This window comes from Eptatretus burgeri, chromosome 12 (assembly GCF_056783735.1).
Source record: "Eptatretus burgeri isolate ZD-2024b chromosome 12, Ebu_testis_v1, whole genome shotgun sequence".
NCBI classification, from domain to species: Eukaryota; Metazoa; Chordata; class Myxini; order Myxiniformes; family Myxinidae; genus Eptatretus; species Eptatretus burgeri.
In genome coordinates, this window is record NC_140972.1 from 49627866 (window position 1) to 49652084 (window position 24219).

At 45.1% G+C, this 24219-nt stretch overlaps 1 protein-coding gene across 10 annotated transcripts in view; it reads left to right on the forward strand.

Annotated features, from left to right (window-relative positions):
- LOC147015582 (uncharacterized) overlaps positions 1 to 24219 on the forward strand; it is a 348908-nt gene that overhangs the window by 220589 nt on the left and 104100 nt on the right. For 9 of the 10 annotated variants that reach the window (XM_085850470.1, XM_085850475.1, XM_085850469.1 and 6 more), the window contains 3 exons: positions 12263 to 12391; positions 15667 to 15774; positions 17410 to 17570. In XM_085850470.1, coding sequence (XP_085706596.1) covers positions 12263 to 12391; positions 15667 to 15774; positions 17410 to 17570 — 398 coding nt within the window. The remainder of the gene's footprint in view (positions 1 to 12262; positions 12392 to 15666; positions 15775 to 17409; positions 17571 to 24219) is intronic. The other variant, XM_085850471.1, reaches the window with a different exon arrangement.

Genomic DNA, 24219 nt, shown 5'->3' on the forward strand with positions numbered 1-24219 from the left:
GCATGTTTCGCAAGTGGCGCACGTGTCTGCCTTCGAGCACATTCTATACAGTGCGCAGGATTCGGCCATTACACACGTGGCCAGCGCCCACGTCCGCACGACTCTGCTCGCGTGTGCACGTGGCGAACACCAATATGTCAAATATTTGGTTGAAAAGGAACGCGCCGCTTTTTACTTCGCACACTCGCATCCCACCCAACGTGGCATGGAGTCGCCTTCTCGGCCTCCGTACGTGTTTCCTGCAGCTTGGGCGTTGTGCTGGCTGTGTTTCCTGTGTTGTGAAAAACACCATTTGTGCAGCCTTTTAAGAGGTATTCATTCATATGCCTTTTTAATGCAACCGGCAATCCTCCCCAGATCATCGGAAGCTCGAGTCGATAATCCCGCACTGCTAAGAGCACTGTGTGACTCGCTGCACACGTTGGTTTTAGGGCTTGCTTGCGAATGAGGGCTCTGTGCCGTTAATGCCTGTGCATTATCGTTCCTCGCAGTGGCGCCGCACGCGCTGGCCTCCATGAGGGCCCACCTCACAGCGAAGGCACACGTGGCTCAGATTTACCTCAGGAATAATCAGACAAAAAGAAGAGTATGGACAAAATGAAGAAAAAATGATGTAAGCAAACCTAGCTATGAGATCATCGCAATGCATGCCCTTGTTGTCCCGCTAGACAAAACGAAGGGGACTATCAACACGTATAATAATGGAATAACTGTCTTGGGACCACTATCTGTTGGTTCCAAGAACCACAACAGTATATTGAGATTGAGATCAAGATTTTTCTTGAAAAGACATATTCCAAGTGTTGGACCAGCTTGTGATTTTGTCGAGGTCTGAAGAGAGGAAAGAGGCTGCAGCCTGCCTTTCTGAAGGATGAGAGATGTCATGGCAGAAGGTGGAGTCATTAGCAAGTAGAAAAAGGGGATTTTCCAGAGAGTGAGATCAATGATTGATGAAGATCAGGAATTGGACTGGGCCCAGAACACTGCCTTAGGCCTCTCCAGCCTTGAGAGGGAGAGGAAATGAAAGGATTCCATTGAGAGCTGTATGTTGGCTGCGAGAGTAGAGGATGTCAGTAAACCTTGTGTGACGTTGATCTTGGATGCCACAGGCAGAGAGTTTGGAGAGTAAGGCAGGATGCCAGACTGTATCAAAAGCATGATATATATCCAGAGATCCGTCTCTGATATCATGTCTGACATTGAAGGCCTCCATCCATTCTTGGGTGAGTTGAAGCAGAATGTCCAAGGTGGAGTGACCTGGTCTGAATCTACATTGATGATCTGAGATGAGGCTGTTGGAGAAAAGGAATGATTTCATATCAGCTGTGATTATGGAATGCATGACCTTGCTGATGATTCGAAGTAAGTTGATAGGTCTGTAGTTCAGGGGATTCGTTTTTGCACCTTTTTATGTAATGCAGTGATGTTAGCTGATTTCCAAGCAGATGGAAGATGACCTTGGGCAAATGATATGGTGAAAATGGCAGAGAGAGTTTGTGCAAGAGCAGCAGAGCAGGTTTTTAGGACAATCTGATGCTGTCCGATCCATTTGCAGAGTCGAGAGTTGAAAGAGCCTTCTCCACCTTCTCAGGTGCAAAACACAGACTCCAGGAGCAGTTGGGTTTGACAGGGGATTCTGGGTACCAAGAGTAACGGGTTGGGGACACAAGATTTGGAGGCAAACACAGAATTGAAGCATTCGACCTTCTCACAAGTGGAGTCGGATGTGGTGCCATTTGCAGAGATGGAAGGGATGGAGGGGGAGCATTCATCACTTAAGGCACCACCAGGTTTTAGAGGAGGGAGACAAGTTTGAAAGTTCATTCTTGAGGTTGGACACTTGTTTTCTCGCTCTCCTGAGAGTGGCCAGAAACTTGTTGCAGACTTTGTGGAATGCACTGAAATTGCCTTTGGTCGGATTTGCCTTACAGGAAGAGAAGGCGAGTTGTTTCAGAGCAACTGCCTCACCACAGGATTCAGGTGGGAAGAAAGGTAGGATAATTAAATAATGAGATGGGATGAATCTGTGCACGAGAGAGAGAGAGCAGATTTTTGTGGAAGAATTCCCAGGCTGAGTTAACATCAGGGGCAGTAGATATGGGAGGTCAGTCCTGAAGAGAGATGGCTGCATGCAGTCCCTGCCAATCTGCTTGAATGAAATGCCAGACTTGCCAGTGTTGATGCAGAACTGTGAGAATAGCCAGAGAGATGTTGACTTTCACAAGGATATGATCAGATGAACCAATTGGAGCAGAGGAAGAGCAGGACACATTGTCAGGGATGTTTGTAATTACCAAGTCTGGAAGGGAGGATTTGCCATTGGGAGAATCTGGGTGGAAAAGTTTTCAGATTGAGTCAGTCCCATGGAGTCACAGAAGTTGGAAATGTAGAACCAGGAGAACAGGGAAAAATAAATTAAAGTAGAAATGAGATTGATTGTTGAGATCATTTGAAGTGAGAGATAAAGTTTTTGTTGTTGGTCCCTTGATTTTTGGAAGTGATCAGGAAGATGAATCAGATGATGTTGAGGAGGTACAGTAAGTCCTCACATAACATCATCCCAGGTAACATTGTTTTGTTAAGTCGCTAATATATGAGAGAACATACTCATTTAAAGTTGTCTTACTTCTAATTTAGTCCCAAACTCATGGTTTTCATCGTTTTAATAAAGCTACAGTATAAGCCAGAGCATAAAGATGTTGTCCCCACGTTGAAAAAAGTTATTCTCGGCTTGGCCAATAAAGCACGCTTTGATGAGGTGGAAGAAGCCGACGTGACACTTCTGCAATTCACGTGGAGAAGAGCTAACCAATGAAGATCTGAAGCAACTAGAAATGATGTTATTCAATTGATTTGTTTAAATTTTTGAAAAACTTATTCTCTATATGTAAATAAGTATTTTGTCTGGCAACAAAAAATTTTCCCTGGAACCTAACCCCCTATTTACATGAATTATTCTGGGGAAATTGGATTCGATTAAAGTTGTTTCAGTTAAAGTCGCACTTTTCAAGAATGTAACAACAAAGTTAAACAAGGACTGACTGTACAAGCAAGATACCCGGGAAGAAAGAAGCAAAACAAGGAACAACACAGAGACAAATCATTTTCACATTTTCTATCTGAGGAAAGGCCGCGTCAGGCCTTGAATAATACCAAGTTAATAGCACAAACAATGAGCGAATTAACACGAAATATTGCATGGGATACAACAGCAATACTTCGATGAAAGACACAACATAAAAACTCGACAAACCCGGTTCAGAAAACTCAGCTTCAGTAAGGTGGAAACTAGCAGCTTAGATTTTGTTGTGCACGTGCGAAAACCCCAAACCGGAAGTCGAACCCTTGAAGGGAAACCCAAACGCAATTTTTTTTTTCTTCTGAAAACCATTGAAAATCATTAATCACGGTCTCGCCGTCATGTCTGTGCCATGTCTCACCGTCGTGTCTGCGGTTGTGCCGTGCCATGTTCCATCATCGTGTCTGTGCCGTGTCACGCCCTGTCCCGTCATCATGTCTGTGGTTGTGTCGCGCCGTGTCTCTATTGTTTCCATGCTTTGTTGTGTCCGTGCCATGTCCCACTGTCGAGGTGGGTGGTGACAAGGTGAGATCGGCTACTGGCAGGCCAATACAGGTGTTTGCGTCACCGCTCAAATTGCCCATGTGCACGTGCTGGTTGCTGGGTAGAGATGGTGTTACAGTTTTGAGCGATGGCTGTTTCTTCCGCTTCACTCTGGGGGGACTGCACCCTCTCTCAATCGTCATGGATAACCAGAAGATCTACAGCTATCTCTGTTGTTTCATAACAGTTCTCTGTAAAATGTTCTGAGCACAAAAGCGAACATTTTGTCGGCCCGATCCACACTCGGGTATTTCGGACAAGCCTCGTCCAATTTCTGGCAAACTCAGGGTCTTTTGACCATTGGTGTAGCATGAAACCATCTCGGTTTGTATTGCCACAGCCACCAAGGACGCATCAACTCAGCATATTTGTGGAAAATCGAAAAATTTTCACCGTTTCACTTGATCTTAAAACGTACCACATTGTAATCCGTAGACAATATTGATATGGCAGTCAACTACTGGTTGCAACATCATGGCTAATCGTGGAGAAGAAGATTTCGACTTTTAATTGCAAAATTACCTAATTTATAAACAACAAATCGAAAAAAGACACATCATATCTATTTTGAAGTGTACCAAGGGATAGATTAACATTGAGGTGGTCTGAGCATTTGGGTTCCCCTTTATAAGACCCTCCTAGAGCTTTTAACAACCTTTGGACTCGTTAAGACCTTCACATCCGGTTTTTGAGGTCAAAAGGTTAAGGTCACATCATCAATTTTAATCCGATTCACTTGATATTGTTGCGAATTCCTGCCCGTCGGCGTGCGAGCGGCCACGTAACTCGAATCGCGGCACGTCGCCCACCGGACGGACAATTCTGTCGTGACCCTCTCGGACTAACGCCGGGAACTAGTCACGGGTGGGCCTTTCGGCCTCACCACGATCGTGCCAATCGGTCCCCCGCGTGGGATAGGGTTGTTCGCCAAATTCGACCTCCCTAAGTACCCACACGGAGGGTAGACCGGGCGATCGCACCTCGCCACAGGTCGACTCTGGACACGGGCCACTTAAGCGACCCGTTCCGTACTATCGGGATAACCGAGCGGTGTTATCGTCGGCCTCGACGGTTCCGATTAATTATCGGGCGTATTAAGCCCACTACCAACCCTTTACGTGAAGCAAGATGGAGATTCAATTAAAGAAAAGACGAAGCGAAACGGGAAAACAGTTCAACATAAGGCACATTTATTCCGCGGCACACGGAAAGCACACATATACAATTACAACAATTATGCACTAAAAGCAGATGTTACAAAAGAAACACAACAATGCAGATCTACTACCGACTATGCGAGCACACGGCAACACTTACACAGTTTTACTTTACAGACGGCGCCAACAACACATATACTCAAAAGCAAAAGAAAAGGGCCACCCTCAACGACAAGGGGACAGACGGGGCCTGGGGGCCGCGAGACCGGGTGGATCCTACCCGTGATTTGTGATGAGCCACAAATGTGGCGGCGGTGCCCCGACTCCACGCTCCTTCGCGGATTTCGTTGGCACTGCTTGGGGTGGGAACGGGGCCCAACTTTTCACACTATCTCAGCACGGGGTGGAAAAAGGGGAGAATTGTTGATGCTCTGGGGAAAGAGGATAGCTGGCTTGCTTGGATCCCGCGACGAGCGACTGCACTGCGACCTCGTCGCCGACCGCCGTCTTCCTTGCCTTGGACCCGAGGTATCCGGTCCCCTCCACAATTCTCCTCAGCCGACTGCAGCAAATCACCTCGACCGCGCTCCAGGCTCCAGGCTTCCTCTCTCTGCAGCTCCCCGACAGACTCCGAACCCCGACAGACTGCCACTCTCCAGACCCGATTCTCCTCAGCCGACTGCCTCCAACCCTTCTCCAACTCAAACTCTCTCAACTCTTCTCCAACTCGCCTTGACCGAAAAAACTCACTGAATTCGCCCCGCACTCGGCGCTTTGTAGTGGTGTGGGAGAACCCATATGCAAATTTCTGGATCAGAACAAGCTCGGGGGTGGAGCCACGCTCGCCCATTGGACGGAGAAAAAGGGGCGTGAATCTCCCCCGATCCTCGAATTTGCATATATCGATTCTACTCCGACACGCCTGGAGGCGGGGCCAAATCGCCCCGCGCTTGCTGATTGGATGGATCAGAAGTGGGCGTGTATCATTCCTGATCCGACTTCTCCTCGGAAAGGCCGAACTTTGTACCCGCGGCTCGGCGCACGCCCTGTACGAGTCCAGGACAGCCTGACGCTCGGTGCCCACAAGCGGTGCGGGAATGGCCGCAGAAGGAGAGGGGAAGGTGGTGGAGGGTCCAAAGTGCTGGTCCATGGCCACGGTGACACTTGGAATGGCGGTGATGCGATGTTTGCGGGAGCGAGTTGTGAAGGTAAAGGTCGTGGCTGTTGGCGTTGTTGTTGTTTTGAAGCGGCGTTGTGGTTGGTGGTTGTTGTGTGATGGCGGTTGAGACGTGGTTGGTTCAAAATAAAGATAGAACAGAAAAACGGCTATCTTAAAGGGTCGCAGCCTGAATGAATCACATTTATTCCCTCTAAACAACGGGTTTGGGGCTAACTACACATGTACTTACAGAGATATCTCACCTACTGGACCTGAATGATGGTTTGCGAATTTCCTCAACCGCAACAATATCTATATATAAAACAAAAAAACACGGGCGGATGATAAAGCCTTTTTGAAGTGGAGCCTCCTCAAGGTGAAGCCTCGGTCGACCCATGTGAGTGTGTATTAATTATGCACTATTGGCATGTACCTTTTAGCCCTTTAAACCCCCTTTTGACCCATTTAGACCTCTGAAGACCTTTAGACCACTTAGACCCATTGACCCTTTCAATGCTTTACACCCTTTGGACCCTTTTAAAACCCTTCTGACCCTTTCGACAAATTAGAACCCTTAGACCCCTTAGAATCCATATAACCCCTTGAACCCTTTGACCCCCTAAGATCCTTAAGACTATAACTACTACTGGAACATACCCTTTTGACCTCTTTAGACTCTTTTAGATATTTTAGACATTTTAAGATCCTTTACACCCCTTGACTCTTTCAACCTTTTAGCTCATTGAGACCCCCTCCAACCCGTAAGACCCTTTCGACCCCTTTTGACCCTTTGGACCCTTGAAACCTCTTAGACTCTTTACACCTGTTAATGACCCTTTAGACCTGCAGACCTTTAGACCTATTAGACCCCTTTAAATTCACACCACATAAACTTTTGTAGTCTCTTTTTCTTGCAATATAGACTATACATTTTTCAATCAGTAATGTGCAAGCTCCACTGACCCAGAGGGTGGTTATTCTTCTAGTTTGAACATAATTTGCATATTGGATCACTGAATTGGTTCACAAATCAAAAGCTGGAAGCCTGTTGTTTTTGATGTCCAGAGGGCAAGGTTGCAGTGACTGATTTCATAAGTACTGGTCTATGACTACTTGTTTGTTTGATGGATTGTTTTTACTTGCATTTGATTTGAATCCATCAGTCCTGATTTGCGTCAAGAGCAAACCTCAGTTACTTCCGATAGATACCTTCATCACTTTTCTTGTTTTAACTTATATTTTTGTTGATTGGTCTTTGCTTTGCTGTAAATTGTGGTGAGGCAATTAAAGCGAAGCAAATTCTCTTCATTTATTTTACCAGAAAGTTTGGCAAGACTGAAGGAAGATGTTTTAGTTTGATAAAGATAATCTGAATCTTTATATCAGCTTTCACTCACACAAACAATCAAAAGAAACCTTGAAAAAAAATTGTTTGATAATGCAGTGACGTCATTTCAAAATATAGCATGATGTAGAAGTCCCTTGTTTACATTTCCTTGTGAGTACAACTGTCTAATTCCGGAATTTTGAATCCAGTCATCAAATGGATATCTCATTTGGTTACAAAAGTCTACAGCAGTGGTGTGCGAGTGTGTGCGTGCGCATGTGTATGACTGTTCATGCACACCTACTTCTCTGTTTGCGTAACGTACATATCTCTGCGCTTGTAAATTGTATGCATTGTTTATTACATTCATAACATTACCCAAAAACACAAAACGTGATCTAAGAATAATCTCTGAAAAAACAACTGGAACGGCACTCTTCGATATTACGACGTCGACAGGTATACCACCGCCCACATTATTACATCATCATGCACACTTTTGCCAAGTTTGATTGAAATCCCTGAACCCAGATTAAAAACATTGAATGATTCTTGCTGCCACACCGTGCGTCCGATCAGGTTGGAATTTATAACGTATATTCCCCATGACCAGATCATAATTGTGACGTTTCATGTCAATTGTTGAAGCAGTTCAAGTGAAATAATTTTTTTTTAAGATTTTCGTTTAATCCAACATGGCTGCTAAACCATGTGACCTATTAATTATTCGTAAACATGGTGGTCTCCCCAAGGCATGGGGAACATGTGGGTGACGTTTCCAGGCTTAATGGCAGAGCTGAGCTGTTCAGGTAGTTGAGGTGTAAAACTGTACGTGCACTGAGGGTGGACAAGGAGGCATATGTGTGAGGAATTTGTTTAGGGGGTAGCAAGCATCACCTGTTTTCAAGTGATTTTCATCCTGCTTATAGGGGAATTTGTGCATTGCGTTCCTCCAAGACCGTCCCTTGGTGTACTGCAGTAATTGCAGAGGGTGGTAGGCTCTTGACAGAGGAGTCCGAAGTGAATGCTCACTGGGCTGGTTGCTTTGAGTGGCTGTACCAGGCTGACCCACTAGCTATTCAGTTTGATGTCAGGGGTGTTACTCCCCCTATTGCTGACCCTTCAATCAACTATGAACCACTTTCTTTTGTGGAAACAAAGGCTGCAGTCAACCGGTTGACTGGGGGTAAAGCCACTGGGATCTGTGTCATCCATGCTGAACTTCTCAAGGCTGGTCGAAATGCTGTAGTCATGTCGTTGCATGCAGATCTGGGCTCTGGAGCAAAGACATTATCCCAACTGACTGTAAGAGGGGCCTTCTTGTCCCTCTCTGGAAAGGAAAGGGTGACCTCCATGACTGCAACAGCTACTGAGGGTGATGCTGCTCTCAGTTCTGGGCAAGTTCTTCACTCAGATAATTATTGACAGGGTTCATCACCATCTGCTTGAGCACCAACAGCCAGAACAGTGAGGTTTTACACCAAAGAGGTGAACGATTGACCATATCCTTGCCTTTCGGGTCCTCACCGAATGCAGACGAGAGATTTGGCAAGGGCTTTTTGCAGCCTATGTTGATCTCTGCAAAGCGTTTGATGCAATGAATCGGGACGCCCTCTGGAGGATTCTTGGTCTTCGTGACGTGGCTCCAAAACTGATCAATCTGATGTCTGAACTATACTCTAGTACTGAGAGTGTTGTGAGGTGTAGTGGTCCCATCTCCAATTTATTTCCTGGTGTTACTGGAGTTCGTCATGGGTGTGTACTGGCTCCACACTTTTCATTGCTTGTATGGACTAGATTCTAGGGAGGATGTTGGAAAGATCAAGCTGTGGTGCGTCGTTTGGGAATGTGAAGATCTCTGACCTTGATTTTGCAGATGAATCAGTCATTTTGGCGGAGACGTTGGGTATCATTATGTGGGCCTTTGAGGTGCTGAATGAGGAGTCGGAGCCACTGGGATTACGGGTTTCCTTAGTCAAAACTAAGATCCAGGCTTTCGATGACATCTTGGATGCTGCTATCTTATCTGTACCTGTTTGTGATGAGGAAGTTGAGGTCACAGAGACATTCACTTTTCTTTGGCAGTGATATTCATGTCTCTGCTGGCTGTGAGGCAGAGGTCAATAGATGTCTGGGTCGGGTCTGGAGTCATGGATTCAATGGATCACGAGGTGTGCGCTGTCGGTACATGTGCAGGACGAAAGTCCTCATCTTTAAATCCTTGCTCTACTTGAGCAATCCTCTACTCTCGTCTTGCTTTATAGATGTGAGACTTTTACCCTAACCAAGAATCTGAGATGGTGACTTAACTACTTCGGAACCAAGTCTCTTCGGAGAATCCTTGGCTATCGCTGGTCAGACTTTTGTCCAACAAGTGGTTGCTGCGAAAGACCCAGATGGGACTTCTTACCTGCATTGACTGTGAGCATCAGCTGTGGCTGTATGGAAATGTGGCTCGTTTTGCTGATGCTGATCCAACTCAGCAGATTCTCTCTGCGAGGGAGTCTTGTGAGTGGGGGAGGCCAATGGGCAACCACGTGCCTCGTGGTTGCAGCAGGTTGATCGTCATCTCAAGGAGATGGGGATGGCCAGGCATCTGCCTCGGGGATGGCCAGATGTAGGCCCCTGGAGTGCCAGTGGAAAGTGGATGCAGCAATGCGCTGCTCCAGCACATGCTCCTATACTGTACATGTTCTGACCTGTGACCTTTGACATCACAGCTGGAGAACTTTTTGTTCCTCATGGATAGGCGATCATGCCTGTAAAGTTTCGCCTCTATCTGTTTAGCCGTTTCAGAGAATTTTTTGAAGGTTTTTATGTTTAAATTTTTTTATTGCTGCCGACCCACATTACCGATGATGTCATCATTCTTTCCCCCCCAATACAATGTAGCCTGAGATCACCCTCAAAAATTTTTCATTCTGATTGGATAAAGCGTTTGACGTCATAACGAAGTCACCTCTGATATCATCAAAAATCACACTTATTTCCCCTGGGGAGGGCTTGTCATGTGCCAACTTTCAATTTTTCCATGGTGCGGTTTTGGAGATACAGAGGTCCAACTTTTTTTTTCCATTTTTCCAACATGAATGCCACACCACGTGATCTTTGATATCACAATTATCATTACAACGTTCTAAATGAGTAGCCACACCTATGGTGAAAATGTTTTGTCAAGTGGCTAAACAGTTGCAGAGATAACGGAGAGAATCATCATGGACGTACGTGCGGACAACCAAAAACATAATGCCTTCAGCGACTTTGTCAGTGGACGCATAGAAAGTTCTGTTCTCCCACCATTTCCTCGACTCATTCATTGTTTTCTTCCATGATATCTTATTCTCTCACATTCTCCCTCTCACGTGAAAATTAATTCCATTCCATGAAGAGCTTTGGTCTCTCTCTCTCTATAGTTCCTTGAAGCAATCATTTGTTCTTCCCTTGCTAAACTCACACCGAAATACTAACCATAACATCAGCACTTCCATGACCCATAGCTGAGAATATAAGAAACACGACAGCCCATCAAGAGCAGCTTGGATTCAAACTCTGTTGGGCATACCATAAGTATCCAATAACATGGAAAACCATTGGAGGTCCTCGACTGCAATTTCTCCCACGACTAGTCCAGGAGTGCCTCTTGAGCTTCCCGCGAAAGGCTTTTGATAATTGGTACTGTTAACCTCACATGTTTAGATGGAACATCTTTAATGGCCCTAATTATTTCCACATTCGTGTGGGATCAGCTATGGAAGGTTTTTGTCCCAAGTCTTTCACGAAGCGGATCTCCATGTCTGACATTCGACTGGAGCCGATTTCAGCAGGAATTTGTAATTTGCTCAGGGCATCGGTGATGCCATGGGATCTTTAACGTGCACCAGCTAATGCTAGCGGATGGCGCACTTGGCTTAACGTCCATCCGAGGGACGGCACACTTCACGGTGCAATGTTCGACCTGCGAAGTACCAATCAGACAGCTTGTCGTCAGGTCGGAAGTCGAGCCAAAACCAGACAAAGTGTGCTACTCCTTCACCATGCTGTCATATCTATATTTAAATGAAAACATTTAATCATATCTGTTCAGACAAAACAAATTGATAGTCACATTAGAAATGACTTTGCATGGATTTACACAAGCCTCACATGGAAGACAATCAAAATCTGCTCGAAATTTTTTGTTCCTCTGAATTAACACGCCGATTCATTAATGTGTGTGGCTGTGCCATCTGTAATTTTATGTAAAATTATGTCTTAGAGATCATGACATTTTAATTAAGCTTACATTGGAACTCTTTGTTTTTTGTTTTTTTTTCTTAATTCGTTTGTTCTCCATCTGGTTTGTTTGGCGTTCACTGCACCCATATTATTTTAAGCTTACAAGGTCCTGATATTGCAATGGATTGTTTGCGTTTGAGCGATCACGCTTGCAATTAGATGCCTTATCAATGTTATTTACCCGAAAAATTTGCTTCTCCTTAACGTGTTACCAATTTTTCGTCGACCTCAGGGTTTTCTAACTTTGGAGGCGAACACCCGGTGAACTGACTTCACGAATCCCAGACACCTTTTTTCTTATTATTAATGGCTATCACACACCTACAAGGAACACTCGACAAGAACTCTTTGAAGCTCATTATTTCAACAGCAATTATGTCTCCAAAGTATCAGGGCCTCTAGCTTGTAACAATAAGCCTGTGTTGCCTCGGCGACTCCCCCAACTTCCTGGGCAATGCAATTGTTGGATGCATCAGTTCAAGTGATCCTGTTTTCTCGACTTTGCTTTTTACACCTGCCTGAAAATTGCTCTAGGGAGAGAGCAATGAATTGGTGCCTGTCCTTGGCTTGCACTGACAAGTCCCTTGAGGAGGGGGAGAGATGGCTTAGGTGGGGAATCTTGGGGGGTTGGGTGGGAGAAGGTGTGGGAAGTTGGGGTGGGAGAGTATGCGGGTGGAAATTTGAAAATGAATGGCTCAAACTTGCTTTGCCTCTCTCCACAGATTGAGCCTGGGGAGGAAGGGGTGTGCGTGTGCTGTGAGCAGCCTCAGGCCTCCGTGTGTACCAATCTGGGTGAGACCGTTCGCCTCAACCCCCTGCAGGATTGCAGTGCCATCCGCCTTACGCTAAAGGTCAGAATGGCTGTGGAAAGCCACCCCAGATGAACTACTCACTTTAACAAATAAAAACAAGGCTGATATTTAAATAAATACTTCCATCACTTATTTGCTTTTTCACATTTGTTTTTTGTTTTTATTAATACAGCATCTAAGACTCATGAATGACCTGTCACACACAGGTCACATACACACATGCAGACAGACACCAGACAACATAGAATAAATCTCTCGCCCCACCCCTCTCCCCATGCATGGAATGCCAACCACAAAGGATTTGCCATACTCTCTCCTTGAAATGCTGAGCATCAAGCAAGGAAGCAGCACACAACATTTTTGAAATCTTTGGTCAGAGTTGGAATCAAACAAGCGACCTCCCCGACTCAGAGCAAATACTCTGCCATTACTCCACCAAGTCTGGTATAAATACAAGTTTCCTTACAAGGAACTTCAATGTGAGTTCCCTTTCAACGAGGAATCAAAAATCACAATAATCAGAGTGAGTGGCCTAATCACAATGCTACGAAGTTTCTTCTTTTAATTTCACTTCCACAACGATGTCCACAGTGTCTATGGAGGGCACACAGCATGGGATGATGGAAAGAAGCATCTCATTTTATTCTCATTTGTGTTTAAGAGAAATCGACAACACAATAATTTCCATAAATCCTGGTTTGGAGTAATTTTATATGGAGTCACACAAAGCAAACAGCCCAACGCACACAGTCGGTGGTGCTGGAACTTGCTCTTTAGATCTCCAACGCACCGCTCGTTGTACTACAGTTTCTCTGACCCACTGGCTTGAGAAAAATCTCTCTCTGAACTTTTACGAGGCATTTTCATCACACTTCCATATGAGTGGTGACTCATTTATGGTTGTACTGTACTCATTTGTGGCTAATTTATTTATTTATTCTGTCATCTATTGACAGATTGACAGATGACAGATGATCTGCGCCTCCCACTGCCCTCCTGCTCCCTCCCCATGAACTTTGCCATTGCCTCAGCATTTTCTTGACCATTAATGTGACCTTTTCTGGCCATCATTGATGGGCCAAAGGCAGTCATTGTTTAAGTTGTACAAATTTGTTTGTCTTGTTGATGAGGGCTTAATGGATTCCGAAGGATTGATTGTTGATGTAAGCTTTTACAAGCCCACGTGACCTGTTCACACTGCACTTTTAGGTCTTTCTCTCAATCCATCTGTCTGTCCATCTCTCTGGCCGTTTTGGTCAGGGTCCACCATCATGCCCTTTGGAGATCCCTCTCCCACACCCCCCCACCCCCTCCCACTTCTACTCGCCATGTTTTCCAGCAATCGTTTTGCCTTTGGTGTTCAGATAACGCTCCACGATAAAAATTCTCTTCGTCTGTGGCCTTTGTGCCATGGTCACCGCATGACATTTGAAGGTCTTTCTTCGTTTTTTTTCACTGCAAGTCCCGATCATTCTTTCGGCTTTCGTTTAACAATGCGCATGGTCATATGCACAAGTTTTTTTTTGTTGTTGAATACAATGTCAAGACTTGTGGAGGAGCTAGAACATAATGGATCAGAAGTTAACAGAACAAAAGGAACAATAGAAAGAGGGGAAACACACCAACAGCAGGGACGAGGGACAAAATATAAGGAGACGTGGAGAAGTAAGCGATGTGGGGAAGAATAAAGGATAGGGAAAGACAAAGAGGGTGGACAAGATGGATACAGAAGCAAACTCTCAGAAAAGAAAAACTAGAAACTTGGAGAAATGTGAGCTTTGGGGAAGTTGGTCGGGGTTGAAAATATCATGATTTTTTATGCGGCATGATCTGAGATGTTGGTGAACAGCTGTTTCTTAAAGGGGTTAATGGATGAAGACATGGAGGGAAGAGTGAGATTAAAAAGAATGCAGAAGCTGGTTCCACCGGTGGGGGGGGGGGGGGGGAGAGGAACAAATGACTGGAGGTGAGCGGTGATCCTGCATTTTGGGAGTTTCACCAGAGGGGGGCTGTTGGTAGACTGTGTGTACCCTGCAGGAACATGACGGGGGGGGGGGGGAAGCATGGAAAGAGCAGAGCATGTAAGACAAAGGAGGTGGTCGAAGACTCTCTCTCTATCAAGTGCAGCCTGTGGCTGCTGGTTGCATCATTCGTTGGGACGCAGCTGTACCGCTGATGCAGTGTCCCCTTTACCAGTACACTGGTGCTCATTTGCCGACCTCGGAAGGATGTCAGGCTGAGTCAACCTCCTGGTGTATTTTAATTGAGCGGCCAACGGGGCTTGAACTCAGGACCCTAGGATCCCAAGCCGCCACCTGAACCATTAAGCCAACACCAGGCTTGGTCAAAGACTGAGACACCAACAACCTCTGTAATATGAAAGTGATAGGCCCATAGACTCAGCTTCATCACAGGAGATTCCAATGATCTTGAAGGCCTTGGTTTCTTTGGCATGAGCAAGGAGTGTGACAGGGGTGCCATCCCAGAGGGGAAAGCAATACTACATCAAGCTGCTTAAAATTTGTCATTACCTTTGCTTATTTACATGAGTTCCCTTACAAGGAACTTCAGCACAGGAGGTGGCCATTGGGCCCATAAAGTCAGTGCAATGGTTGCCAACCTGTGTTTGTTTGTTTGTTCAAGCTCATCATTTTGAGATCCTGTTAGCGGCAATGCAGCACGTACCATTTTTAGGTAATTTCTCTGAAATAAATTCATAGAGAGTCTCGGTGTCCGGCTGTCCATACGTACGTACGTACCATCCGTTAACAATTGACGAAAACATCTTCTCTTCACAAACTACCGAGCTGATATGGACCAAATTTGGAATGAAGCATCAGGACAGTAAGGTCTCGTGGGGCTGCACTCCCTATCCGGATCCGCCAATTTAAAGGAGGTGAAAGGGGGGTTTCGCCCCAAATATTCGTATTTCATTCAAAAATCTTCTTATCAGAAGCCGACACGGTCTCATCTCCAGGCATCCCACCTGTTGGAGAAATAACCACCAGTCCCCCATGGGGCTATTTATTGAAGTATATAGTGTTACCTGGCCTTGGGTCGAACCGCCAACCTCTCAATCTCGGAGCTGATGCCCGAATATTACAACACCGATGCTTGTTAAACATTTAAGCACCTTCTGATCAATGACATTTCGGGGAAGAGTGGATGTGATTGTTGATGATTAAACTTCGATTGTACAGTTGACCATTGTACAGTCACTATTACACAAAATGGACAACCCTTACCTCTGGAGTGTACAGTGTACAGCTCTAACTCTGGACTTACATTGGTCTTTGCTGTCTCCTTGCTGTCAGGACCTTCTGTTCAGCGTGTGTGCTCTCACCGTCCTTGCGACGGTTGTGTGCTCCCTGGCTACGGCCCTCCACTGCGTGCAGATAATCTCCACAGATGTCCTGCACATTGTGAGTATGCGTCCGATTCCAGCATGTCGGATATTGACCTGTTGGAATGCTGCTTTCTGTTCATTTATTTGGCTTTACTCACGGTGTATCAGAGTGGGTATGGTGGTTAAACACACAAAAAAACGTTAATTTGGCAACCACTGCATTTGTAACAATAAGGTTATTGGTACAAATGTGGATACAAAACAGACTCCATGAAGGGATGGAATTCTAATGAAGAGACACATTGACAATGTGGGGCTGACAGGATGGTGCAGAGGTACACACATTTACCTTTGAGCTGTCTAGCCTGGGTTCAATTCCCGACTATAAACTGTCTGATTTCTATTTGACAGGCAGGGCGTTGCATCACAAAGTGCGCTGTCCCTCGGCAGCGGATGGACGTTTAATTGGATGTCCCAACTGTTAACATCAGTTTGGAGACGTTAAAAAAAATCCCTCGGGAGTCTTTCACAAAAAGTCAGCAAGTTATCAATGGAACCCTCAACAAATTACAAATTCCTACCCTGTTTCACACTCGGAAGGCAAACCATCAGGTGTAATCGTTGCCATGAAGCTGATGTAGTGGCGCTCATCTACCAATGGGCAGAGTACCACAACAGAGATCTACAATCTGGCTGCATCAGGAAAGAGATAAATCAAGATATATTTGAAATACCGCAGACGTCACATCACATGATTAAGTTCTTGAGTTCCCTAACTCGTCTACATAAGAAGGCCACAGCCTTGGGACATTCCGTTGGAAGTGCTGCGAACTGTCTATTCATTAATTCGCCTTTTTCATCTCATCAGAGTGTTATAAATGCAATTACATTGAATAATTGAGCCAATGTGAAATTGACCTGGCTGTCCCACCCACCCAGGGCCAAGTAGAGTTAAGTGCAATAAAGTAATCTTTCAAGGTCCAGTACGGCTTCGGCGTTAATTGTGTGTTTTCAACATGTTTGAGGCCGATTATGATCTATGTTCATCGTTATGCTGATTGGGAATGTAATTGGGAACCTGAAAACCTTCACAGGCAGGACGTTGCATCAATGAGCAGGATGTTGCATCAATGAGCAGGCCATCCTTTGGAGGGGGTATTGAGCTTGCTGTCCCATCTGCTAACCTTCCCTGGTCGATGTTAAAGATCTGACAGGATGTTTCAAAAAGAGTCACCCCTTGCATGCCATGACCCCACCCAATTTCTGAATTCCTACTGTGATCTACAAGGGTGACTGCATTGGCAGCGCATAGCCTGCATGCCTCCAGGAATGATGCAACCAGCAGCCAGTTGCAGCATACCTATATAAAGATGATCATCCCAGTCACAAGGAATACGTACAGTATATTAAATGTTTCCATCAGAGCATCGTGCCCAGTCACTGACATTTTAAATCGTAGACGTAGTTAACTTATTCCAGGAATTTTACAAACAAATGTCACACTTTGAGAGCTCTCTATCTTCTTTTGCCATTTTCCCTTAAATAGGAGGGGGGGGGGACGTTGTGGAATTTTAATACCAAGGAAGCAAACCTTGGAATCCACAGACGTTTATGACACAAAGGTTGCGATGAGCCACTGGCTGGACAATGCAACCTATTGAGGAGTCTGAGGATGCATTCCATGATGGTTAACCTTTCCGCTGTTGGACAGTTTGTTCCACAGAGACAACAGGCCTTGCAGTCAGAGTGCGTGATCTCACGAGGTGCACTCGGACGGCAAACGCTGGATTACGATGAATTCATCCCACCGATCCCTCCTCCACCGTATTACCCGCCAGAGTACAGTTACACACCAATGCTGGATCCCAACAGGCAAGAATCTGCCCCCATCCCTGCAACCCCTTTCCCCAGCTCCATTCCTCCTGCTATATTATATCTACTCCTCGCATTATTGTCCCCCACACTACTATAAGTTTGATGGCAATTTAAAACCCTCCACAAACCAGATGGAGCCATTTGTTTTGTTGTTGTCCGTGACAGCAGTATCATATGTGGTCCTGCAGCCAAAGGACACAAAAACGGTGCAGGTTTACTTTTACCAATTGGTTGGATCTCCTTTAAGTGGCCTAAATACATTAATTGGTAGTCATTGCTGTACTTACCCACTGCTGGGGAGAATTTTTTTATAAAGCTTGTGTTTGCGTTTAATTTGATCTTATCATGTTCATCTGAATACAGACTGTTCCACAAGCCTTGGTCATTGCATAGAAACTTTCTTATATGCGAGAAAGTTGGGGAAAAGAAAGTCATGTTTGTTTTATAAAAGTTATTTCCATCTGACCAGCATCCCAAGATGCCTGTAATCAGGTTAATCAAAAGGATAATTGGTACTCCTATAGGAGGACTTGACCACCACCTGCTCATGGGATTATGCTGAGGTTTTTAATGCTCAACAAAGGATTCCACCATTGTCCATCAAAACTTACAAGTGTTGAATTGTGCATGCAGCTTTTAACTATATGTAAAACTGATTTTCCTTCCTGGACAGGATACATGAACTAAACGCCTGACAGACATCCACGAGGCCAACAAGTCTGTCTTAACCCTCATATGCTTGTTAGCCTTGCCTGTTCCGTGTGTGTGTGTGTGTGTGTGTGTGTGTGTGTGTGTGTGTGTGTGTGTGTGTGTGTGTGTGTGTGTGTGTGTGTGTGTGTGTGTGTGTGTGTGTGTGTGTGTGTGTGTCGTTGGTTGTTATCTCCATTCCTGTTGTGGGTTTCAGGAGGTGGCATGGAGTCCTCCCAGGACTCAATGCATCCACCTCCGCTTCAGTCAGGGATCACAGTTCATGGAGCAAGCTGTTTAATTTTTGTTCTCAGAGTTTTGTTCTGAGGGCTCTTTTCTGGATAGTCACCGAACCACAGACTGCCTGCAATTGTAGTTCGGTTATGGTAATATTCCTGGGGATGTTTTTCAAAATCTCAGTGAGGTTCTTCTTTATCACCTGTTGCCCCAATTATCACTGGTATAATTTTGATGCTCTTCAGCTTCCAAGATCTCTTTGTTCTCATTTTTGAGGTCCTGGTATTTGGTCATTTTCTTGATTTCTGCATTATTTAAGCCATAATCCCTGGGTACTGATATCTCGATCAGCAATGCTGTCTTTTCCTTTTTGTTCCTGAGAGCGATGTCCGGTCACAAGGCTTTGTTTTCTATGTTCACACTCGATTGGTTCATCAGGTCGTACGTGAGTGAGCATGACGTCCTTATTTTCATTAATTGCCCTTGGTTTGTATTTCCATGAGTTTTCTGGAACTGGGATGTTGAAATATTTTTCAGACATACCACTGAATCAATTTGCACACTTTGTTGTGCCGTTGTGTGCAAAGTTGTTCTGATAGTTTAGAGTGGTTAAAAAATCAGAAAATGTGCTTCTTTACAATTCAAGAACCATTTTTGGGGAAAAGCAGGCAAACCACTTTTTCTGGGGTAGTTTTTCACGCTGAACACGAATCTGTTGTTTGCCAGCCCAAAAATGCCGAATAAGGTCACTAATTAAGGTCAAAGTCAATGAGAGCAAACTTCAAAAATTTTCAAAAAATGCTTATTTTGACATCCTCTATCCATATATGTTACTTATTTTGTGATATTTTGTAAGGTAGTGCTATAACAGGTCATCAAAATTGTAGAATTAAAGGAAATTGTTAAGGAAAAGTTACACACTTGCAAATATCTCTGTAACGGTGCAACTTTTAGTTTCGTGTGGAGGTATACATTTTGCTTGCATTTTTTACTCCTACGTCTACAGTAAGGAAGGGTTTTCTGCTTCTGCTGATGGTATGATATCCTATGGTGAATAAGACAGATGTGTTAATGACCTAATTTGCATATTAAGCATATAGGTCAAAGGTTAATGAGTATGAAAGGTGATTGTTACATTTTGCCTCACGGCTACTGGTAATTTTGCCCCTTGGCTTCTCCAAGTCCACTCCACTTGACAGTGTTGCCATCTATGTGAAGCCGGCTACATTTCACACTCGCCATGCTTGACATTCCATTTCCATTCAAACAGGGTGTTCTTGAAGTCGCCCTAAATGAGGAATGAATCTAATAGCCTAGACATTTAGTTAGTGCCTTAGGCATGACAAGAACATGTCGGGATCCTCTTCAAGTTTTATCAAACAGAAATATGAATGAAAATGAAAGTGAAAGTGACAGTAAATGAATCCAAGGCCAGACATGCTTGACATCATATACACCCCCCAGATAGACCATGTGGAGGTACTCGCTATTACCTTCAGAAAATGATTTTCGTTGTGCAGATCACCAATCTGGATGAAATTTGGCATACTTAAAGAATTTTAGACGCTGAGTCCAAATTCACTTGTTTCCACATCGAGGATGTGACAGAATTGGTCATTTTTGGCAATTAAAGATACACCGAACATTAAAGCATGATTTTGACACAGAAATGAAGAATCAAGGATAGACTGATATGTACGTCAAAGAAAACTCTTGTGAGGTCTTAAAATGATACAATATGTTTATACAGAGCCCTATTCACTGTTATTAAAGATGTTTATAATTAAAGGTCGTAAACCGAAGCAGTTACGTATTTTTACCGGCCGAAAACTCTGGACCGACCAGACAGGCCTTCGAGTTGACCAAGGCAACTTTTTGCTTAAAAGGCAGCCACACTGGCTGGTAGTTACATTGACTATTAAAGGTAGTTACATTGACAATTAAAGGTAGTTACATTGACTATTAAAGACAGTTACAGCACCTATTAAAGACAGTTACATTGGCTATTACAGATTAAATCAAAGACAAAGAGACTGCGCGACTCAGCCTGATGAAAAGTAGAACCGCCACAAGAAGATTACTGTCTTAGAACTCCAGTATTTCTTGCTCTGAAGCGGTTGCTGAACTAGGCTCTTGACTGCTGTTATTACAAAACTCAAGTCCACTATTACATGCTAACCAATATGAATACTACTGTGTAGTAGATTACCATAGCAAAAGCAGTGTGACACCCACATTCACAGTTCGTCGTCGGAATCATCGTCAGTTCTGCTTTCATCATCCATAAGTTCCATTTCTGCACGGGTCTGTTCATCGTTGGCACAGTTTTGACACCCACAGCACTCTATGCAGGACAGTCCTTTTGACCGGCAAGAACACTGGTTGGTCTCGCATTTCGTCATCTTGCAATTACATTTCGTCGCCTCTAACAGTTCCTTTGGCGCTGGTGGTTTGTTCAGCCAGTGAACAGTCAGTGCTCCGTTGCGTTCCATCCATCCGTGAAATGTAGGAGAAGGGGCTTCTATAAACCTCTGTCGCGTGGTGGTGGATCGCAGACTGAGAGTTCACTCTTTTGCAATGCAGCATCAGAGCGTCGCTTGAAGGCGGCAACTTCTGTTCTCCCAGCGACTGGCTGCAGAATAGCTTGTAGTGAGCCTCATCCACACTCTTCATGGTCGGCTGATTGTACATGGCGCAGACGAATTGTTCCAGGTCGTGAATGATATTCTGATCTAGCGTGAATTCTCGACCAATGCTCCCGAAACAGGTGATGAGATGGGGACCCTTCATCATCAAGTAGAATGGCCCTTACCATGGAATGTTTTGCCCTTACCATGGAATGCACTGGTGGTATCACTTCCCATGAAATAGTGCAAACCTATCAATGCATCGCAGACAGAACCTTCCAAGGCATTACTCAGCTTCCTAATGTCAATGACGATAATGTCCTTGGGACTTCCTGTGACCAGCTGGACATTTTGTGCCCGAATCAACTTCGAGTGAGCCAATGCCAACACAAACACATCGGTGTCGAAACTCTCTATGCGCACCGACTCTTCATTCTGTCCCGCGTGAGCGGCGTGTAGCAGGAGCTTCGTGTCAGCTTCGTCTTGGTCACATTCAAGTTCAGGTACTAACGACACAGTCATGACACCATTTGATGCCTTGATTTTCTCACATTTGCCGGCATGACTGATGTACAACAGCATGTCACCCAGTTTTGATGGAGAGATGTTTCTCGTCCACGATTCGACGATGAACTCTATCAACGCCTCCTTGTTGGCTCCGCTCAGGAGATAATTGGCCCACTGTTTTGGAAGGGCTTGATCACGTCTGTAGATGGTTCGTACCTGAAGATCGCCCGCCCTGCCCGCTCGTCTGGCGTGCTCCAGGCACTTGATGCTGAAACTTGGGTAGGTATCAAACACCATGTCCAGTCTCGAAGATTGGTTATGACGTGCTTTGGCCACTACGATGTTCAGCACCATCTCTTCCATTTTTCCGAAAGTGTTATGCAGTGAACCAGCCTTTATCGCCTGAATAACGGCCATTCCATCCACAATTGTTGCACCTTGGATAGGCTGAGCGTCCACACGGCAATCGGACCACAGTTTCAGTATATGGTTGCGGAGTTTGGCTTTGTCCGTCTTAGCAATCGAACCATCACCGGATGCCAGCGGGAAAGATATGTTTGCCAGTGGGTATGCGAGCAGATCGTGGAGTGTTACATTGCTTCACTCGCCAATCAACAGCAGTCGTGTGAAAAGACGACGTTCATTCGCAATTTCAACTTTCGGCGTCTGCTGGTGGGGAGTCGCCGACTTGCCTCGCGCCTTCAAGAAAGTTGCCAATTTGGCCTTCAAAATTGTACTGAATAATGGGACCTCACCCGAGAGAAGCCAATCATGCATGAATTGCACGACAGCATTCTCTCCATTGACATACGCGTTCATCAAGTCCGCGGAAGTGGCTGGCGGTGCGATGACACCTGAACTAATATTGACGAGTTCAAGGTGAGCGCCGGAGAAAGGGTTAATCATTTGAAGTACTGTGTCCATCACTTGTACCACCACTGCTTCATTCTTCTTCGAGCTCGACACATCCCAATCCTTTCTTGTTCGGGGCTCGTCGTGGATACCCGCCATGGACTCACATTTCCTTGCGATTTCCGCACGTGCTGGTTGGGACAGGATCCACTTCTTCACAGCTGTGCTTTTCTGAGTGTAACCAATGATGCCTCCACTGGTCTTGCTGTCCCTATTTAAAGTCTGCTCTATGATCTGATCACACGCAACATGACTAAATCCATAACGAGTATGCCGTTGGGCAGTCCATTTGCCGTCCATGAACGCTTGATAGGTGTCTGGGTGGGAGTGCTCCAGCCCGGCCATTTCCAGCCAGTAAACGGGTAAGTACCTTGCATAGTTTAGGTGATCGTACGCAAAGTCCCAGGGCATTGACGCTCTCATGATCGCAAGATGTTTCGGCCAGTTCGAAGTACGAGATGCCCGTATAAGCTCCCGTGCTAGCTCCACCATTTCCAAGTAGGGCCATGTAATGTCCACACTTTGGTGTTTGTTCAGGTCATCCCTCAGCATGAGTGCTCCCGAGTATAGAACATGTAAATTGAGGTCTGAGTCACCCTGCTGTGGACCCTGGCTGGCTTCATCCTCTGTAGTTGACTCTGTTTCTGTTGTAGAGCGATTGTCTACAACAGCAGCCTGAGCAATGGAACCAATATCAATGTCCTTCATGTACACCACTTCGCTCTCAGACATTTTTGGTGGACGATAGAAAATCATGTCTGGGTACCGTTCCTGCAGTCTTTTCTTCAGTCTTCTTGCCTGGTAGTTGGCCTTATCCTGACCTTCGCATACTCTGAGTAGGTAATTGAACATCTCACACAACTTCTTCATATGTTTAGATTGCTTTCCATCAATGAGTCTTACCTGGATTACTTTATCACAGAAAATGTCAAATGTTGAGTCATAGTTCACTTTCTGAGTTTGGAGTTTACTTTCGTTCTGTCTGTGGTATGTGTCATTCACATACTCGTAATAACATTTATGGTGATAACAAACTGCCAGCGCTACACAGTCTTTATCCTTTATAGTTTTCATTATTCTCACATCACGTTCATCTCTCCTCTGCTCACCAGTTTCCCTCAGCTTTCCTCCATCCTGTGTTTCTGCCAGGGACAACTGATCACGTTGAGATTTTCCTTTGACACGGATGAATTTGTCTTTTTTCTGGCATGTCACACAAATTCTTGGCAGTACACCAGCTGATTTGCCAGCCACCCTTTCTACAGAGGTTCTGAGGGATTTTCTACCTATTTTGTGGCATGAGTGCCCCTCTTCTTCTTGTCCGCCCACCACCTCACTGGCTCTCGCAGAAACTGCAGTCATGCTGGCTTCTGATTTCCTTTTCCTGGCTTCAGCACATTTTATATGATCCTTGTTACAAAACGACGCATAGCAGAACCAGTGACAGTCGGAGGATCAGTCATTGGCAGCAGTTTCATAATTTGATCAGCCAGAAAACGGCATTTGTTGATAGTTTCACTATCTGTGGTATTGCACCAAGCCTTCGCACACTCACATATCTTAAGCGAGCTCTTATCCATGAATTGCGTCACTTTCTCATCTTCCTCCCCGCCCAAGTGTGAAACAACGGTTATTTGGTTGTTGAAAGACCAAAAACCACTGAATCACACGACAAC